The following is a 17,892-nucleotide window of genomic DNA, read 5'->3' as shown; positions in this document are numbered from 1 at the left end:
TTAAACACTGGTTGTTTGTTCCCTGTCATTGTAAAGCTGCAGTGGTAAATCAAACTCAAACTGTGGAGTGTGTGGGTCAGGCAAGGAGAGTTTACTTCAGCTGTAGTCGAAAACAAAACTATTAGGTTTGATAGCAGCGCTACTTACAGCTATTAACAGCTCAAAGTGTGTGAGGAGGTTGTGAAAGCAGCTGCCTGGTGGAGGCTAGCTCACTAACTGTTGTCTGTTTATCCAGCTGATACGAGTCGTCGATGCATTAAATCCCTCAAAACATTCATTTTAACTGGTAATGTACTTTTCTACTTGCCATAATTATCACCGTGTCAAGCTGCGTGCGAACATAAATATTTCTGTCACCAACTTACTTTCCTGCTATCACTGTTGGTGGTGCACATGCTAGTAGTAAGAGAAAGTTAGGCTGCTGGGTGTCTATTGTTGTGTATTTAAATAATATTGTCAGTATATGGAAAAGAGGAAGTAGTCTTTTTTTTTTTTTTTTTAATTGTGCTGATTGTAATAAATGTGGATTATTATATTTAGGCCCTCAAAGAAGAAAACCACGAGCCTCTTGTGACCCGCAGACTTCTCTTTGGTTACCTAGGGTATAAGTGGGTTGTTGCTGTTGTGGGTAATTATGTACTTTAAATCTTTAAAGGGGCTAGAATTCATTAGATGAAGCCTACAGACTCTCATTAGAGTAGCAACAGTCTGATATAGAAACCCAACAGCAGCTTATAGTGCTGTATAATTACTTCCATAAACTTTCACAGCAGATGTTGAAAACAATTGGAGAGGAGGAGTGAAGAAAAAAAACCACTTTCCCACCCCTCCTTTGACCAGAAAAGTTCTGTCCGATGTTGAAGTCTTTTCTCGTGGCGTCCTGATCCTGGAGGAGATTCATGCAGAGATGTACCTTAATGGAAACTCGCCCTCGCCCTGGGGAGTTTTTACAAGCGATTTAAAGCCAAGGAGGATCTTTGTGTGTGTGTGTGTGTGTGTGTGTGTGTGTGTGTGTGTGTGTGTGTGTGTGTGTGTGTGTGTGTGTGTGTGTATTTGTGTTGCTAGCAGCCTTGAGATGAGACTGTTTTTATAGCATTTATGTGGTAGCAACTCCGTGGCTTTCCTCCTTGTACTCCAATTAGAAGCACAGTACGCTCTCCTCTCAAGAGGGGATGTTTGGTCAGGACTGATGGTGCTCCTTTATGCAGGTCCACTGCAGACACAACAGCACTGTCTCCATGGATGCAAACCGGATATTAACCTGCACGGCCATCACCCAGCCCCAGTTTTACTCTGTTCTGCACACTCGCACCACCTCTTACATCCAGAGGCCCCTGAAGTCAATCTCTCTTGAGTTTCTCTCCCTCTCCCTTTCACTATGTTAAGCCGAGTGAAACATGGAAATGTAACTCTGCTGACGGCCCCTCTTTTATGAGGCCAGGATAGGGAGATCAAAAACCAGCTAAGACGTAGGCAATAGGAGTGTGAGACCAAAACATAACACCCTGTCAGGAGTGAACGCAATCACTTTCACTATGTGTGAAAGTGATTACATAACACAGCTGACTTTGGACACTGTGCTGCTACTAAAGGTTTTATTAAGTCTTGGCCTTGTTGTACAAACAAGTGCTTACAGACGTCAACAGTTTCAAGGGCACAAGCATTTCATATTTACCATGTAATTAGATCCCGTTGGTTTTGTGTAGCTTGAACCTGTTCTGTCATTTGAAACAAAAATGGCAGAGCTTCCACTTTCATTTGCATTTCCATCACGAAACTCCCTGCCAGGCCTGGGTGGGCTCAAAAGCCCTGTTTTCCCCTGAAAGGAGGCCCAGTTCCAGTGCAGTGTGCAGGGGCCTGCAATACCCCTCCTCTGCCATCTCTCTCCCCACAGGCTGGACCAGCAGAGCCAGAGACTGATTGGCTCTGTGCTTCAGGCTGTGTGATTCTCTGCAGCAGGGTAATGTCACCCTGGCTCACCATCACAGCTCATTCTGTACTTTTATTCTCCTCTGAGCCTTTAAACGGTTCATTAGCCTTTAACAAGACTGCAGAGCCAGCTCCAAACTCTGCTTTAACCCCTCTGTCTCTGGCTCACTTCCTCACTCTGCCAGGATCTGTCTGACTTCTAGACATTTTCTAATTACTTTCTATGTTCCTGGTCGACTCTGAGGTTTCACTTCCAGAGCTGAGATCCAGTCGGTCGGTGGTGTTTGTGATTCTGATCACTGTGAAGGACGTCTAACAGCAGTGGGATAAATGGCGGGGGGTTGGTTTGGACTGAAGCCTTCCTCATGGACACCCACCCTGAATGGAGAACATTGATGCTTCTCTATCCTGCTACCCCCCACCCCCCTCTGCTCGCTGTCCCTCTCTCCCTGGATTGTCATTCCCTGAATGGGCCTTTCAGGGCTCTAGCCTAGCGGGCTGAGATACAAAACCTTCCTCTGCAGCATAAAGGGAAAGGGCGCTGGGCCCTCTGAAGGCGTTAGTCAGCTAGTCAAAATCATCCAGGCTCATCACAGTTAAACTGTGAACACGCAGCACACAGACCTTTTCACTACAAGGACACAGACGGAGAGTTTACTGTCTCTGTAGAAGCAGTAAACTCACAGATTGCTGTTTACTTTTTGTTTGCTGTGCAAAAAAACAAAAAACATACTCATTTAATTTCCCACAAAGCCTTGTTTCTCGTTGATTCAGGAGTGACAAGACAGCCTTTGGTGAAATGTGATAGCTCTTATATGGACTATTGACAAACTTGTTACAGTGCCTCTATGAGCCGTAGCTTGAATATTTTCCGTTCAGCGCTTCTCTCGTACCTTTCTGAAAAATGTGCTTTCAATTGCTGATTAATTTTGCATGAATCCTACAGCTTTGAACTAAGCCTGTGTCCCAATTCCACACCATATACCAAAACTAACTTCACAAAGAGAAAGCAAAATCTTTTTCAAAAGTTGTAACACTCGAGTTTTTGAGATTGAAATATAACCCATATATCATTTATTTTATTATTTTTATTCATTCAGTCTTTTTTTGTTTTGTTTTGGGGAGATGTTCTTGGAGCTGTCTCACCACCGCTCTGTTCTAGTTTTTAAAAGCAGTGAGCAACTCCTTCATTTCTGTTTTACAAGAAAAGTTACCATGCGTACCAGTTACACTTAACCCTCTGAAGTCGATGGATGTTTTTCTATTAATATCTCTGCGATGATACGGTGTAGAAATATGGTTCAATGTTGTTAGAATCTGTAGACTGTCCACTTTCCCTTACATATTCCTGTGAGATCTTACGTGACTCATACCCTCTAAAATTTGGCTCAAGTAGAGTGACAAACAACACTACAAACACACTAGATTTAGTATAACTAGTATGTTGCACAGAACTAAATACAACATTTATACTTATCATCTCTCTTTCTCAACCCTCTCCCCATCTTGCGTTCACTCTGTCTTCAGGGTATACCCCAGCTCCCCTGTGCCAAGGCGCTCTACAACTACGATGGCAAGGAACCGGGAGACCTCAAGTTCAGCAAGGGCGACATCATCATCCTGCGCCGGCAAGTGGACGAGAACTGGTACCACGGGGAGATGGGTGGAGTCCACGGCTTCTTCCCCACCAACTTTGTCCAGGTCATCAAGCCGCTGCCACAACCGCCACCTCAGTGCAAAGCGCTCTATGACTTTGAGCTGAAAGACAAGGAGGCGGACAAGGACTGTCTGCCCTTCTCCAAGGTGAGACGATGTGACACAGCGACTGCAACGGTTCTGCCACGAGGTCGCTGCAGTAAAACAAAAAAAAATAAAAAACCTCTCATCACTCTGACACTCTGTCCGCCACGTGTTCATTTTCTCAAGTTATATGTGTGCGGGGGTTGTTAACTGAGACGCCCTGAGAAGTGGGGTAGATTTTGAGCCAGACTGCTTGATGAACAACTGTAATTAGACCGGAGAGAATGACTGCCACATAAAACAAGGCACGGCCCGACCACAGTAGCTGAGGTGTTGTGTCTGCCCTGCTGTTTGGGTCACACTGTGATGTCTTTGTATTCTGTCATCACTTGTTTAAATGCCACATGAGCAAAAACAGAAACAAGCTTACTAAGTAGTTTTCTGAACAGAATGCCATCCCTTAGACCCCGGTGTTTTCACTCTCGGGCATGTTCCCTGTAATAAAACATTGGCCCTACCTCATTATTTCTGCTCCGTGTTTGTTCCTCAAGGATGAGAAACACTCTCAGCTAGCATCATCCTTAATTAGGCTCTTCCTCACGCAATGCCGCCCTCTGTCTTGAATTTTCAGGACGATATCCTGACTGTGATCCGCAGAGTGGATGAAAATTGGGCAGAGGGAATGCTGGGAGACAAAATTGGAATTTTTCCCATCTCATACGTCGAGGTAAGAAAACGAACCAGACGAACCTTTCATGTCAAAATGTCCCCGGTCATTATTTAAAGCGAATGCCTAATGAAGATCAGAAAAACACTAAGATCCTTTTGAACGTCTTCCTCTTTCCTTCCACGCCTTACAAAATGTGTGCGATACTTTTCTGCCTTTTTGAAAATGCTCGTATGTTTCATAGAACCACTAAACATGTCTTTGAAGATTTAGACAGTCACAGTCTCTGAGCACCACAGGTCTTCCTTTTAAAAGCTGGAGGAATAATCCAGACAGAATGAAGTAAATCTTTGCCCTTTAAAGATCATTTCATTTTTTTTCATTTGGAAACTGTCAATGTCAGTGTGCGTTCCATTGTTAGCTGAAAAAATATGTCAAAAAATCTTCTTGGCACAAGAATAATGTTGAGGTTAGTCAGAGGGAGAGCAATTCTTATTTTTTTCCTCAAAGCTTTGACAGTTTTCTTTATTCCTTTCATGTATTCTACTCTATTATAATCATATTTATACACTGAGTGATGGGTTTTGCAGAAACATTATGCAGAAAATTTCTCAGTTTCTTGATTGTTTTGCTTTTGTGTAGCAGGAGCCACAGTAACAGAACAGAACATTTAGTTATCCTGGGACTAGATGGTATGCAGTCATGTTCAGCAGTACCGTCACAAACACGTCGAGCAACTCAAAATGTTTCTTTTGGTCTGACACGTCACTTGTGTTTGCACAGTAATCTGCAATTCCAGCTAAAGATGGTCTTAAATTTAATGAAGTTAAGATTACCCACCTGGTATTTTGTTCTTAATCCTGCACGTCTGCCTTAATGTGCCGACATGTCAGTGATGAACCTGCACAGCTCACTCCTGGATTGGAGTGAAATGCTTAGCTTTTATGTCCTAAGTAGAGGGAGCTGCTCGGGGCAACGTGTGACAGCGAGTGAGAGCGCTCTGTGATTAACTGAAGCCTTTTTAGTGTTTTACCTTTGATTTCCACCCTGCAGTCACACGGTGCGCTGCCTGAGAGGGTCACAAAGCCTGCAGCTTCAGAGCTAGTGTAGAACCGTCAACTCCATCAGGCTAATATGTCCAGAGTAAACAGTGTGCGTACATTTAAAAAGAAAAAAATGTTTTTATTTGTTTTAAATCTTGAAAATAAAATGTTGGCAACAGGAGATCCTGTCTTCTTTTTGTGGCTGCATCCAACATCCATCATGATACTGGAATCTACAAGAGTTTGATGTAACGTTCAGACGCAGAATGAACTTCGAATAGGCAGCAACACTATTTCATTTTTAGTGTCTCATGTGGTTTTTGATTGTTTATTGTAGCAGCTTGGTTTTTTCTTACTGTTGCATATTGTTGTTATTATGTTTAGTAGTTAGTTAGGCAACTGTTCTCATGATGATGAGAGGAATCTGTTGCTTAATGCCGACTTCTCCTGCACGTCTCTCAGGGATATTCAATATAGTGTATTGCAGGCTGTTGTTTAGCTGCTGCTGCTGTTGTTTTTCAGGCCTGTTGGTTGGTCTTTGAAATGCGTGTGGAGGCTAATCAGAGTTTTACTGTGGTTTTGCGTCTTAACTTTACAGCTAAAAGACACAAATCTCTCTCTCTCTCTCTCTTGCTCGTTCACTTGTGCGCTGAGTGGACATATGAGCATGTGTTGGAAACCTAAAGGTAGTGGTCAGGCGCTCCTTTGCGTACTATGAAATACAGTCCACTGAGGGTAAATACCTGTTAGACCACTCTGCCACTCACCATCTCTACTGATGAAACAAAGATTGAGGTCGTCCATGACAGTCAGCTCTGTTACAGAGAGTCACAGTTCTCATGATCATTTTAATGCTCCTCTCTTCCTCACTTCTTTATCTGTTATTTCCTCCTCACTACTCTCCTCATCGCCCCCCTGCCTCTCTTCCCCTCTCATAGTTCAACTCCGCAGCTCGTCAGCTTATAGAGTTGGACAAGCCGTCGGACTCCAGCGGAGACTCTGGTGAGGGGGCCTCCTCAGGGCCCCAGAGCAACGGCGCCCAGCGGGCAGGGGAGAAGAAGAACAGCAAGAAGCGACATTCCTTCACCTCTCTCACCATGTCCCACAAACCCATGCTAGCTCCTCCCCCTCAGCGTCACTCCATGGAAATAAGCGGGCCGGTCCTCATCAGCTCCAGCAACCCCACAGCAGCCGCCCGGATCGGAGAGATCAGTGGGGGGCTTTCCTGCAGCGCACCTTCACAGGTAAGGCACTCGCACAGGAAAGGGAGCGAGAGCGAGGAGAACGCCTGCCGCATTGCAGGTTGTGCTCAGTGAGGTGATTGAAAACAGAAAACTCATTTGTGGAAGCGTGCAGTATGATAAATAAGTTATATTTGGCCGTGTATAACACGTCGTTCCTGTCCTGATGTTCTTGTTTTTCACGGTTTACAGCAGAGACGTGGCTCTAAAACACAAACCTGAGAAATGTGCAGCACTCACAACACTGTTATGCCCTCACTGTGTCGCTTATTGACACTTAACTGTTCACTGGGATGAGACTGATCGTGACATTCTTTAATCCAGTGAGCTGGATAAGTTGACTCCTAATCAGCTGACTCAGCAGTATCCTCTTCAGTGGTGTTTAATTGCATAACTGAAAAAAAAAACAGACAATACACAGCCAACTGGAAAACAGGGTCCAGCCTTCAGCTCCTTTTGTTTTCACAAGATGTTTGCTGCTTTTCAAAGGCTCCACTCTCCTTCTGTCAACAATTAGGCTGACGTCCCTTTTCCCTCCCATCATACCAAACAGAGCATTGCTCCATCCAAGCGTTTGAAATCATGGATGCGTGACTCCACTCGTCCGCAAAAACGACTCCAGCTTAGTCCTCAAGGTTTCCGCACCAGTCCCAACACGGCAGAAAATCACAGCTACTTTGCAGCTGCCAGCCGCTGGAGGTCGGCTTTGACTTGGTGTTAGACATTCAGAACAACACGTACACAGATTCACAAGACGAGTGTCCTGCCGTTTATCCTGGTCTGAGCGTCTCTGTGAGAATAGAGAGCTGAGAATAACAGGAAAACGGTGCATGAAGTTTAATCAAATAGGCGTTTCCCTTTTTATTTGGCGACTTAGAACGATTAAACAGTGATGAATTCAGCTGAGTGTTACCAGAAGTTTGAGAACAAGAATAAAAGTCTTAATAGGTAAAGGTGATGTGTGCCAGGAATGCAAAACGATCTTGGCATGTTCACGCAGTAGCTGGCTTTCTTCTTTGTTATCTAAACAGTATAAAGACGGCTTTTAAAGGCTGGTGGTTTGCCAATATTTTGAGACGGATTTTTCTGTATGTATAGTGACATCTGCATTGTTTTCCCACTTCCAGGGCCTGGCAGCTTGTAGAGCTTGTCTGTAGTACGTCCCGGGGAGCTCTGTTTTTCTATAATTGTCTGCCCTTTTTTTTTTCTTCTTGAATGTACTTTCTGTGTTGTCTGCAGAGTTTCTGAAATGCTATGTTCCAGAACGCCTTATTAAGCAGCTCAATCATTAATCATTCATCAACAGCGTTTGTGCTTTTTTGTGAGAGGGAGTCGAGGAGAGTGCTTGTCTACAGTGAAGTGGATCTTCAGGATCTTCTTTCTTTTCTTTTTTTCTTTATAAACCAAAACCTTTTCATGTAGTTATGATTTATGTATCATCAAAGACATCTATTCATGCAGAAGGTGTAATCATGTTTTTTAATGACTCCAGACTCGGCCTTTTCCCACTAATCATTATCATGATACTTTTAGAATTAAAGAAACCTGTATTTGTGCCTGTAACCTGATCCTCCCTGGTGACAACAGGGCTAACAATAACTTTGATTTACAGATCTCTGTTTAATAAAAACACAAAAGAAAGTATCTCCAGGCACCGTATGCACAGCCTCTCTCGGCTCCACTCCACCCCCCCAACGTCTACTGATTTTCTCTCCTTCCAATATCCAGACAACAAAGGTGAGCCCCACTGCCTGCGGGGGCTGAGTAGTAGTCTGCTTCGGAAATAAGCACAGCGACCATTTACCAATGTACTAAATAAGATGAGGAGAGATTGTTTGAATTGTACCTGAGTGTAATTCATAATAATATTGTAAACATATACACAAATGTTCCAGGCAGCCATCTTGTGCCACCATCGAACACACTTGTTACGTGTTGCCTTTCCCCGACACACCCAGTGCGCAACAGATAAGCAGGCGGTGAAGAATGAATGTGACGTTGTGAGAGGTTCGCCCTTAAGAGGCGCTCCCTGTCTGAAGCAGTCATGCATGGAGAGACGCCGCAGGCTACAGGGAGATATTGTGTGTGTGTGTGTGTGTGTGTGTGTGTGTGTGTGTGTGTGTGTGTGTCCAACAGTATGGCCTTGTTACCTAAACACCGGCACGACTCACGTGGATGACCGGTTGGGGAACCCACCTCTCTGTGTATGCCCAATGAAATGTCCTGCTGAGCGGTTGCCAGGTTTCTGTTTGGCGAATCAGATCGTCGGGCTACCGTCTGGTTACGGCCACATGTGTCTGCTCAGTGAGAGTCGTCTTCACACGGTTATGACAATGCGAAATTGTGGCTTCATCTCTGAAATACTGTGGGACATCAGACTTCCCAGATGATGAATGACACCCGTATGTCCTTTGCTTCCGTCCTGAAGTCTAATTAATCAATAAGACTGATCACAATCATGTGGTGTTGACTAGAGCACATTTCTATTCTCCATGTGTGAGTGGAGCTTGTCCACTACATCGGCTTCAGCGTAGTTTATTTCATGGTCGTTTTTCCCTTTTGTTAACAGGTACATATTTGCACAACTGGATTAATCGTCACCCCGCCCCCTAGTAGTCCGGTTACTACAGCAACTGTCTTCACGTTTCCCTCAGAGACGAGCTACACATCCATCCCTGTGGTAGGTGCAAGCCACTAAAAGTCTTATAAATGTTGCCAGTACTAGAACAACAACAAAACACTTCAACAAGGTTGGACTAATGGATTCTAGGTTAGTGTGTTGCTTAATCTTTGATACTAAACCATCTAAAAACCAACCTAAAAGTTTGTGGCTGAGGCCAAAGAAAGTGTGTTTGTTTTCAATTTCAGTTTAGTTTTTAATTAAAGCAGGTTTGCTAGATTAGCTCTTATCAGTTTCAGTGTTAGTTTTAGTTTATTTGTTGGGAGAGATTGAAAAAGGTCAGAAAAAGTATCGTGTAATAAAAACTCAACAAAACATCACAACATTTTAAAACTGTATTCAGATGACAGATGAGCAACCATCCATGTGTGTTAGTCAGTGTGTTTGTGTCCAATCCACCTGGCCACAACAACAACAACAACAACAACAACAACAACAACAGAACATGACGTGTAGATATGTAGATAAATGTGTAAACAGTCGACATGAGATGCAGCCTGAAGTGCAAAAGGTCGAGTCAATCTGAGAGAAAAAACTCAAAAACCCAACAAACATTTAGTTTGAACCAACTCAAAATAAACTCATCAACCAACTGAACTGTCCAGCACTAGTCATAGATGCTGCAGCTCTATTATGACACTTCATTACAGTTAATTAACAATAAAATACGTGTTGTACCCGACATCGTTAATACAGTGAATGTCTCGGACACGTGCTGGTCGTTCTCTGACGGAGGCTGAGACACTGCTCCGTCTGGAACAGATGAAAAACTGGCAGATAGATTTCATATCCACCCAAAATACAGAGATGAAAACTAAAGACATTGTAGTTTATTTTAATTAGTTTTGTAAACACACAACACAGTTTCACTTGTTTTTATTTGTATTCCAGTAAACAAAAATGTAATTTTGTTGGTTTTAGTGAACAATAATAACATTATTTTGCCAAGACAGTTCACAAACATGTGTATGTGCATGTATTATTGTCATCTGGTCCATTTCATACACTTTAAAAACTTAAAAATCAAACATAATGCATGAGAGAAACGGGTTGAACGTGATTTCATACAATGGTTTGAAACTATACAAAATAAAAATGATCTGTAAACACGGGTTCAAATGAACCAACACACAGTGATGTCAGCTTTTCCCTTGGGAGTCCAGATGAGAGCTCCTGCCTCACGGCGCTTCTCATCAGCTGCCAACAAGCGACATAGTTACTTCAGGCTGCTCAGATGTGAAACTGTGTGAATCTGGATTCAGTGTCAAATAAGATGCTGTAGCTTTTTTTTTATTCAAAATGTGCTTTACGTAAAGATAATGACACAGAGGAGTCTTTGAACCGGCGTTTGATTCCTTTACCTGCGTCTGACACGTTTCAGCTGAGCCAAAACAGGTACAACTAAAAATGTCAAGAAATCCCTGCAGCCCACACAAAACAGCACGTACACTTCCTGTCTGTCTACGAGTGTGTGTGTGTGTTTGTGTGTGTGTGTGTGTGCGCGCTCTGGCATGTGGAGTTTCAGAATGAGCAGGAATGTGTACACAAAAGGTTGAGCTCTCCGCTTCACTTGGGAACCCTACATGATGTTTTTGTACAGATGATTTCTCTAGCCCGCAGGCAACCTAATTATCTCAGCTCAAGCGTCAGCAGTGAACCGAAACGCACATCGACACTCGTACATGCACGTAGGCCCGTACACATACCACAGGGCTGTCTGAGTGCCACTCTCCTCCCCCATTGTGTCATGGAAGCTATTACTCCGCTGCTCAGTGCTGGCAGTGTTGAGCTTGGGTCGACTCATCTTGTTCTTAGTTTGTAGGACTTGTCTCTGCCGTCGTTCCAACACACTGGATGCTCATTGGGAGTTTTTAGTTTTTCACAGTTTCATAAAAGAAAAAAGAAAAAGAGAGAAAAAAGTACGTAGCGTCGCTTTCATGTGCTTTATGTTGACGTAGCAGGTTGGTGACTTCATTTTAATCCTGTGATCTAGAAGCGTAGAAAGAAAAACACGCCACGATCATCAGCCTGTCGTCAAACTCTCGAGACTCTTCTGACGTTACAGACGTTCAACAAGGGAAAACAAGATGAAGCCACTCAGAGTTTGTTTGAGGGTTGCTGTGAAGTGTGTCTACAGACATGTTTTTCATTTCATATGGTCCCAATTAAATGCTGCAATGGATTTAACATCTAGCTATGTGGTCTCCTAGCAACAAACAAACAAGCAGAATGGGAGATTCTCAGCTGGAAGGGGGGAAGTCGTGGACAAGAGTATGGTTTCTGCCAAACAGACTCTCCCATAGTGTTGGCAATCCGGGGGGAATAACCCAGATGACAGATGATCTCTCCGTCTCTTCCTTTCTTTGTTGCTCATAAACAAACTGGTTTCTCTGCTCATGTGATGTGTGCCCGGTGTTTTCTGCGGCTTGTGTTCGTCTCTCTGCTTCACGCCGAGAGGAAATAACTGATGAGCCGTTGTGAAATTGTACTGAAATGTTGACCCTGTCTAACTACTAATATTATTTTCTACTTGTCTTGTACAGGATGCTCTCCCGCCACCCCCACCTCCTCCCCCACAATCCTCTGCCGGCGGAGCAGCGTATTCATTGGCTGCCGGACAGAGACCCTCCCCCAGCATAAGTGACCAAAGTGGGAGACAAAGACCCACAGTGTGAGTTATAAAAACAGTCCCACACAAAAATATGCAGTCTTCTTAGATGTGCAGTGAAATGTCAGAAGCGGTTTGCGCACCAGTGGCCCAGGGCCATAATGCACATACTCACTTCAGAGAGGGGAGGGGAGGGGAGGGGGAGGGGGAGGGAGGGGGGGGGGGGTCCTCGCCTGTCTGTGACCTCCACCCCCCTCAGCTGTCGGTGTGAGGCTGCAGAGCGTGAGCTTCGCACAGGTGAAGGGGTCAGAACCTGTGGGTGACAGTCTCCTGGGTCCCATTGGAGATCCTCCCTGTCACCCCTGACTCTTGACCCCCTCACCTTTACCCTCATTACTCCCCCAAGACACCACACACCTGATAAGAATTAGACGCACCCGTGCCTGCTCTCCTGCCGTCATCTGCGCCTGCCTGTGCGTGCATGTCGGACTCCGAGGCATTGATGTTCACTTCCCCTGACAACACTGAGATCTCACTGAAAACATCCCAGCTGGGACTCCTATCTCCTCGGCTGCCATTCCAGGCCTGCTCTCGCTCTGCTGTAGAGAGATGACCCGCAAATTGTTTTGTCCTCCAGTGCTGATTTTCTCTGGGTCAGAGGACACAGTCTGTGCTGGAGGGTCTCAGAGGAGATGATGACATATGCGCAGCTAGACAGCAGGATAAATCCAGAACAAATGGCACGCTGTTCAAAATATTAAAGCCTTTTTTATTTCCAAATGGGAGAAAATGAACCACACTGGGTCTCTGGGTGTGTTTGATAAATGCCTCATGTTTTGCGTACTGTTTGTTCTGGTTATAGCTATGTGGCGATGTTCCCTTACACTCCCCGGAAGGAGGACGAGCTGGAGCTGAGGAAGGGAGAGATGTTCCTGGTGCTGGAGCGCTGTCAGGACGGCTGGTTCAAGGGCACCTCCATGCACACTGGCAAGATTGGAGTCTTCCCAGGGAACTACATGAGTCCAGTCAGCAGGTCAGTCATTAATTCACTCTGCACAGTCAGTCACACGTACACATGCCTGGTTTGTCTGTGATCCGTCATCGTGGGTTAATAATTCCACCAGCTTGTTTTTCAGAGATAACCTCTTTTAAAACGAACTGTATGTTATAACATTCTTATTAATGAAGCCTGTCCTGCTTGTTTACTTTGATTTCATACACACAGTGTCAGCTGATGAAGCTGTTTCACCACAGACACATTCCAATGTTGCAAAGAATTCCCATAAACCACCAGTTTTCATTGCCATCTGTATTTCCTTGTTGGAACGTATAAAGTATTTTTGGCTTTCAGAATCCGTCAACAGCTGGTTACAACCAGCAGTTAGAAGTCATCATGGTTTTTATAATGATGTAGAATAATCCCCTGTTGAATACTTTCCAAGTTTTGCTCATTATGGTGGATTTAAAACCTCAGTGTAAATCTGAACCCTGGAATCAAATAACAGTCAAATTAGTCCCATATTGATTTAATTAAAAATGTAACTCGGAACAATAAGATGGTTCAACGTTTTAAACATGAAAACATAAAGAATAATCTCTGGTCATGTGAAGGTTTCATGTGATCATCTTCACCTTCTCTCCCCTCAGGACGGCGTCGGGGAGCACTCAGCCCAAAGTGCCCATGAGTCTGTGCACTCAGGCCGGCAGAGGGGTCACCATCGTCAGCCCCTCCTCTGCTCCTCTCGGGGCCATTGTTCCAGGGCCCGACTTCAACAAACCCCTGACTGTGTGCTCCACCGCTGTAGCTGCCAGCTCCCAACCTGTCGCTGTTGTAACAGCGGCTCAGACGGCCACGGGCCAGCAGCCAAAAGTCCCGCTGCACGTCAGCTCCCAGATGACTGTGAATCAGGCTCGCAACGCGGCCAGGACAGGTAAACCCGCCGGGATTGAAACACTTACTGGATGTTGCTTCATCACACGTCATTTTTAAATGTCTCATGATGTTTTATGTTGTTGTTTTACAGCTGCGTGTCACAGTCAGGACCGGCCCACAGCAGCAGTGACGCCCATCCAGTCTGCGACACCTGTAGCCTACCTTCCGCACCTCGCCGTGTGCCCGCAGCCCTCCTCCAGCCCGGCCCAAGGTTGTACCCGGGCCGGGGTGGCGATGGGCTGCGCCGCTGCTTCTCTGACCCCACCCAATGTCAGTGCCGCCTCCTTGGAGGGAGATGCTTTGAGACCTGTGCCTGTCCTCACCGTGCCCGTCGGCCCCGGGAACAGCTCCGCTCTTAATCCCGTGTCGAACAACGCGGCTCTTTCCTGCAGACTGGACAAGGACGTCAAGGTTGGACACGTCTTAAAATGATCAGAACTTCTGTAACCGCATTAATTCAATGATTCTGTTGCCATGTTTCATCATGGTGAGACAACCGTCTTAAATCCTCGCAGGTGATTGAAATCGTAGTGTTTAGGAATGTTAATGCCATTGAGAGCATTCATTAGTCGTAGCAACAGTGAGAGGTTGTTGTCATGGACAGAGTTTGTTTCTCTTTCTCTCTGTTATTTGTTCTGTTTTCATCGAACCTGCAGTTTAAAACCTGCGTGTGGTTCTTGAGAATGACTCGTGTCTCCAACATAAAAAACTGTCTTTATGCTGCAGAGAGAAAAGAAAAGCCTCCTGAAGCTGTTGTCCTCCAATAAGAAGAAGTCTCGTCCCTCACCCCCCTCCTCTCCGACCCTTGAGGCGGAACAGACTGCAGCTGGAGAGGCGCTACACGGCGCCGTGGGGCACGACTCCTCCCCTCCCTCCGGCTCCGTCGGCTGCCTGGAGTCTGAACCTGCTGCTGCTGCTGCTGCCGCCGTCGCTTCTGCCTCTTCATCCTCCTCATCCTCCTCGGTCCCAGAGTCTTCCCACCGGAAGAGCAGTCCCCTGGACGGCTGTGCTCCTATCGCTCCTCCTCCTCGCCAGCCGTGCTCCTCTCTTTTATCCCAACAGCATGATGCTCGGCCCATCATATGTGAGAGGTACGCTGATGTGAACCTGCAGGTTCTTACTGTTGTTTGCGATCGTCTCGCCCGTTGTTGGTCACACGATGTTGCAGGTGTCATGACTTCTCAGCTGTCATTGTTCCAGTGTGTATCGGTCACTGACGGTGCCTCTGCCTGTCCTCCCCAGGTACAGGGTGGTGGTTTCATATCCTCCCCAGAGCGAGGCCGAGCTGGAACTGAAGGAGGGCGACATTGTGTTTGTTCACAGGAAGAGGGAAGACGGCTGGTTCAAAGGCACGCTGCAGAGGAACGGCAGGACCGGACTGTTCCCCGGCAGCTTTGTAGACAGCATCTAATAAACACACCGCCGCCGCCACGCCCCGCTGCTCGCCTCGCCACAGTTCATCACTGTTCAAACCAAACAAGGACAGCACTCAGAGCGCAGCCGGGACAAGACGATCAGACTGACACTTGAACTGCGGCGCTGGTCACACGAGCGAGAGCGACAGAGAAGAACAGGAAGTGTTGTCAGTGAAAGCACAGTGGACAGAGTTAGAGGAAAGCACACGACTCATGAACTTTTCCCTTTTGTGTTGGTTATTTATATCTTTGTTAACAAATCAGCTGTTAAATGTGTGCCTTGTACTGTTCCTCACTTTATTGTACATACGGACACAAAGATGATTAGTCCTAAAACAACCCATATGAACTATTGATATAGATATGTTACGCATTTTAACTTATTTCATAGATTGGCCTTTTTGTAGTGCAACTCATGAGGGGCTGGAGCTGGCACATGCCTTATGCCACATTTTACCACATCAGTGATTCTTCTCTCCATTACACTACTGATAAAGGCCGTTAGCTTTGTTTCGCACTGTCAGCAGACAGGAGAAGGTACGTCAGACACGGCTGAGCAGGCGTCGTCATCACTCGCGCTGCAGCAGCAGAAAAGGATTCTTCCCCAGCTCCACAGCCGTTACCTCAACCCCGAGGATCATGGGAGAGATCTGCCGTATTGCACATGTGGGCACACGAGCTACGATGCACAGCCATGTGAACATTGCACATCTGAAAATATTTCTCTGGGCCAATCAGAGGGCCTCCAGCTTTTCTCCTGGTGCGGCTGAAGACAGTTACCTGCAGTGATCAAGTATTTGCATGTGATTAGTGAAGCCTCCTGCGGCAGACAGAGTGAAGATGGGTGTGTTGCAGGATGTGAAAAACACACACACACACACACACACACACACACATAAACACACACTCCAAACAGACTGCAGTCAGACTTTATTTACTTTCTACCTTCTTTGTATTCACTGACCAGAGTAGCTGCTCTCCTCACCCCCGTCTCCAAACCCAGACGTAGCTCTCCATCACGGGAGCGACATCACATTTCAGCAACGGTGCACAACAGATTCTTTTCAGTTTATGTATTTATGTCGGTCACAGTTTCAGACACCTGCTGCTCGTAGAGAGTCTCTCTTACAACCAACCAGGACACGCAGTAAGGCACGCAGACACCCTTCAGCAGGCTCTCAGTTGTTGGACACTATAACTCATTCCTAATGTGACTTGTGGCAATAAAAACACAGCTAGCTAAAGCACAGAATGTTTGCCTAGAGTAACATATCATTGCTTCACTCCACAGGGAGAGGTGTGTAGTGTCATTCTGTTGAACCTGGAAAAGGTAGAGTTTTTATTGAAATCAATCACTTTGACCCCCTTGATTTTTTTTAATTTTATTTTTCTTAAATGTCGTTTTGTGGTTGGGCTTTTCGTTGTTGTACATTTCGTCTTTACAAAGTCTTTAATGTTCAGTGTTGTATTGACTTGAATTACTGTAAGATTTCTTTGTGATTGGAGGGTTTGGTGCTCGTTAAACAGAAAGAATGGTCAGTTTTAGAATTAATAACTTTTTATCAAAGAACATGTCACAACGTAATTCCTCTTTTGCTTTTATTCAGTATCATTAATGACTGACCTCTGACTGACCTGAAGTCCTATCAGGGGGCATTTAACACTTGAGAGTTGAGGCAATCACTGAATTTTGCCAAATCTGGCTCTGAGAATGAATTTACCCAGTTTTTCTTTTTTTTTTTTCTTTTAGTCTTTTGTTGTAAACTGAGGGGACCACTGTGTAACTGACTGCTGGAATATGTTGTAGTTTGTTTGTAATTTGGAAAAGGATGGTACGAATCACTGTTAGGGCCTTTTTGTTTTTTTTGTATTTCTGAATTGGTACTTGCGTAGAATGAACCTGATGTATTGTTGTCATGGCGATCACCACACCAACCTCAGGCTCTACGCTAAAACCGCTCCTCTGAGTGTCTTCTCATTTCACTGGTAAGCCTTTAATTTACGCATCAGACTTACTTCAACACACACGCACTCATTTCCGCACCTTTGTGCACATAACATTTCTAATCAGACTGACTTTATCGTCCATGTTTTTCATGCGTAGGCTGCACAGTTTCAGACTCATGGAACATGAAGCATTTCTCACAAGGTAGTAAACTATATTTTCATTTATTGGAACATAAGGCAACTTAAGTTTGCTTGATTCAACTTAACAGATTTTCCTCATGCCAAGGTGACTTACTTGATTTTTTTTTTTTGTTTTTGGTCTGTAGTTAGTCTGTTGTATGTCTGAAAATGGTGAAACTGAAATCAACCTATTGGCACAAGTCTATCATGTGAAAAACATTCTGAAGTACTTTAGGGAATAGCACATTTTGTAAAAATCTCTATAACAATAAACGCTAATGGTTTCCATAACTTCTTCGGGCTGAGTCGTTGTTTCATCACGATACTGCAGAGCTGCTTTTCCCCTCTTGTTTTCTCCACTGACCTTGTGTTGTGTTGTGTCGGCCTCTCGCAGCCGCCGCAAAACTGTCTAATCAGGAGAGGAATCAAAGACGAACACCACAGCTGACGGGGCTGACTGCTCGTGTCCTCGCCTCGCCTCTTCCCTCATTAGTAAACCAAAAGTTTTG

General features: G+C 45.1%; 1 protein-coding gene across 1 annotated transcript in view; it reads left to right on the top strand.

Annotated features, from left to right (window-relative positions):
• The window catches only part of sh3rf1 (SH3 domain containing ring finger 1), a 31,964-nt gene extending 14,311 nt beyond the window's left edge, over positions 1-17,653 (top strand). Inside the window, exons 3-12 of the mRNA XM_022751531.1 lie at positions 3,457-3,732; positions 4,301-4,396; positions 6,318-6,623; positions 9,190-9,300; positions 11,844-11,971; positions 12,771-12,941; positions 13,556-13,839; positions 13,933-14,252; positions 14,568-14,932; positions 15,084-17,653. Of these exons, the coding sequence (XP_022607252.1) occupies positions 3,457-3,732; positions 4,301-4,396; positions 6,318-6,623; positions 9,190-9,300; positions 11,844-11,971; positions 12,771-12,941; positions 13,556-13,839; positions 13,933-14,252; positions 14,568-14,932; positions 15,084-15,252 (2,226 nt within the window). The 3' untranslated portion in view covers positions 15,253-17,653. The remainder of the gene's footprint in view (positions 1-3,456; positions 3,733-4,300; positions 4,397-6,317; positions 6,624-9,189; positions 9,301-11,843; positions 11,972-12,770; positions 12,942-13,555; positions 13,840-13,932; positions 14,253-14,567; positions 14,933-15,083) is intronic.
• Positions 17,654-17,892: the final 239 nt, after the last annotated feature.

This window comes from Seriola dumerili, unplaced genomic scaffold, assembly GCF_002260705.1.
Source record: "Seriola dumerili isolate Sdu_G_001 unplaced genomic scaffold, Sdu_1.0 BDQW01000155.1, whole genome shotgun sequence".
Lineage (NCBI taxonomy): Eukaryota > Metazoa > Chordata > Actinopteri > Carangiformes > Carangidae > Seriola > Seriola dumerili.
The sequence above is the reverse complement of the archived record's forward strand: the minus strand, read 5'-3'. Positions and strand labels throughout refer to the sequence as shown.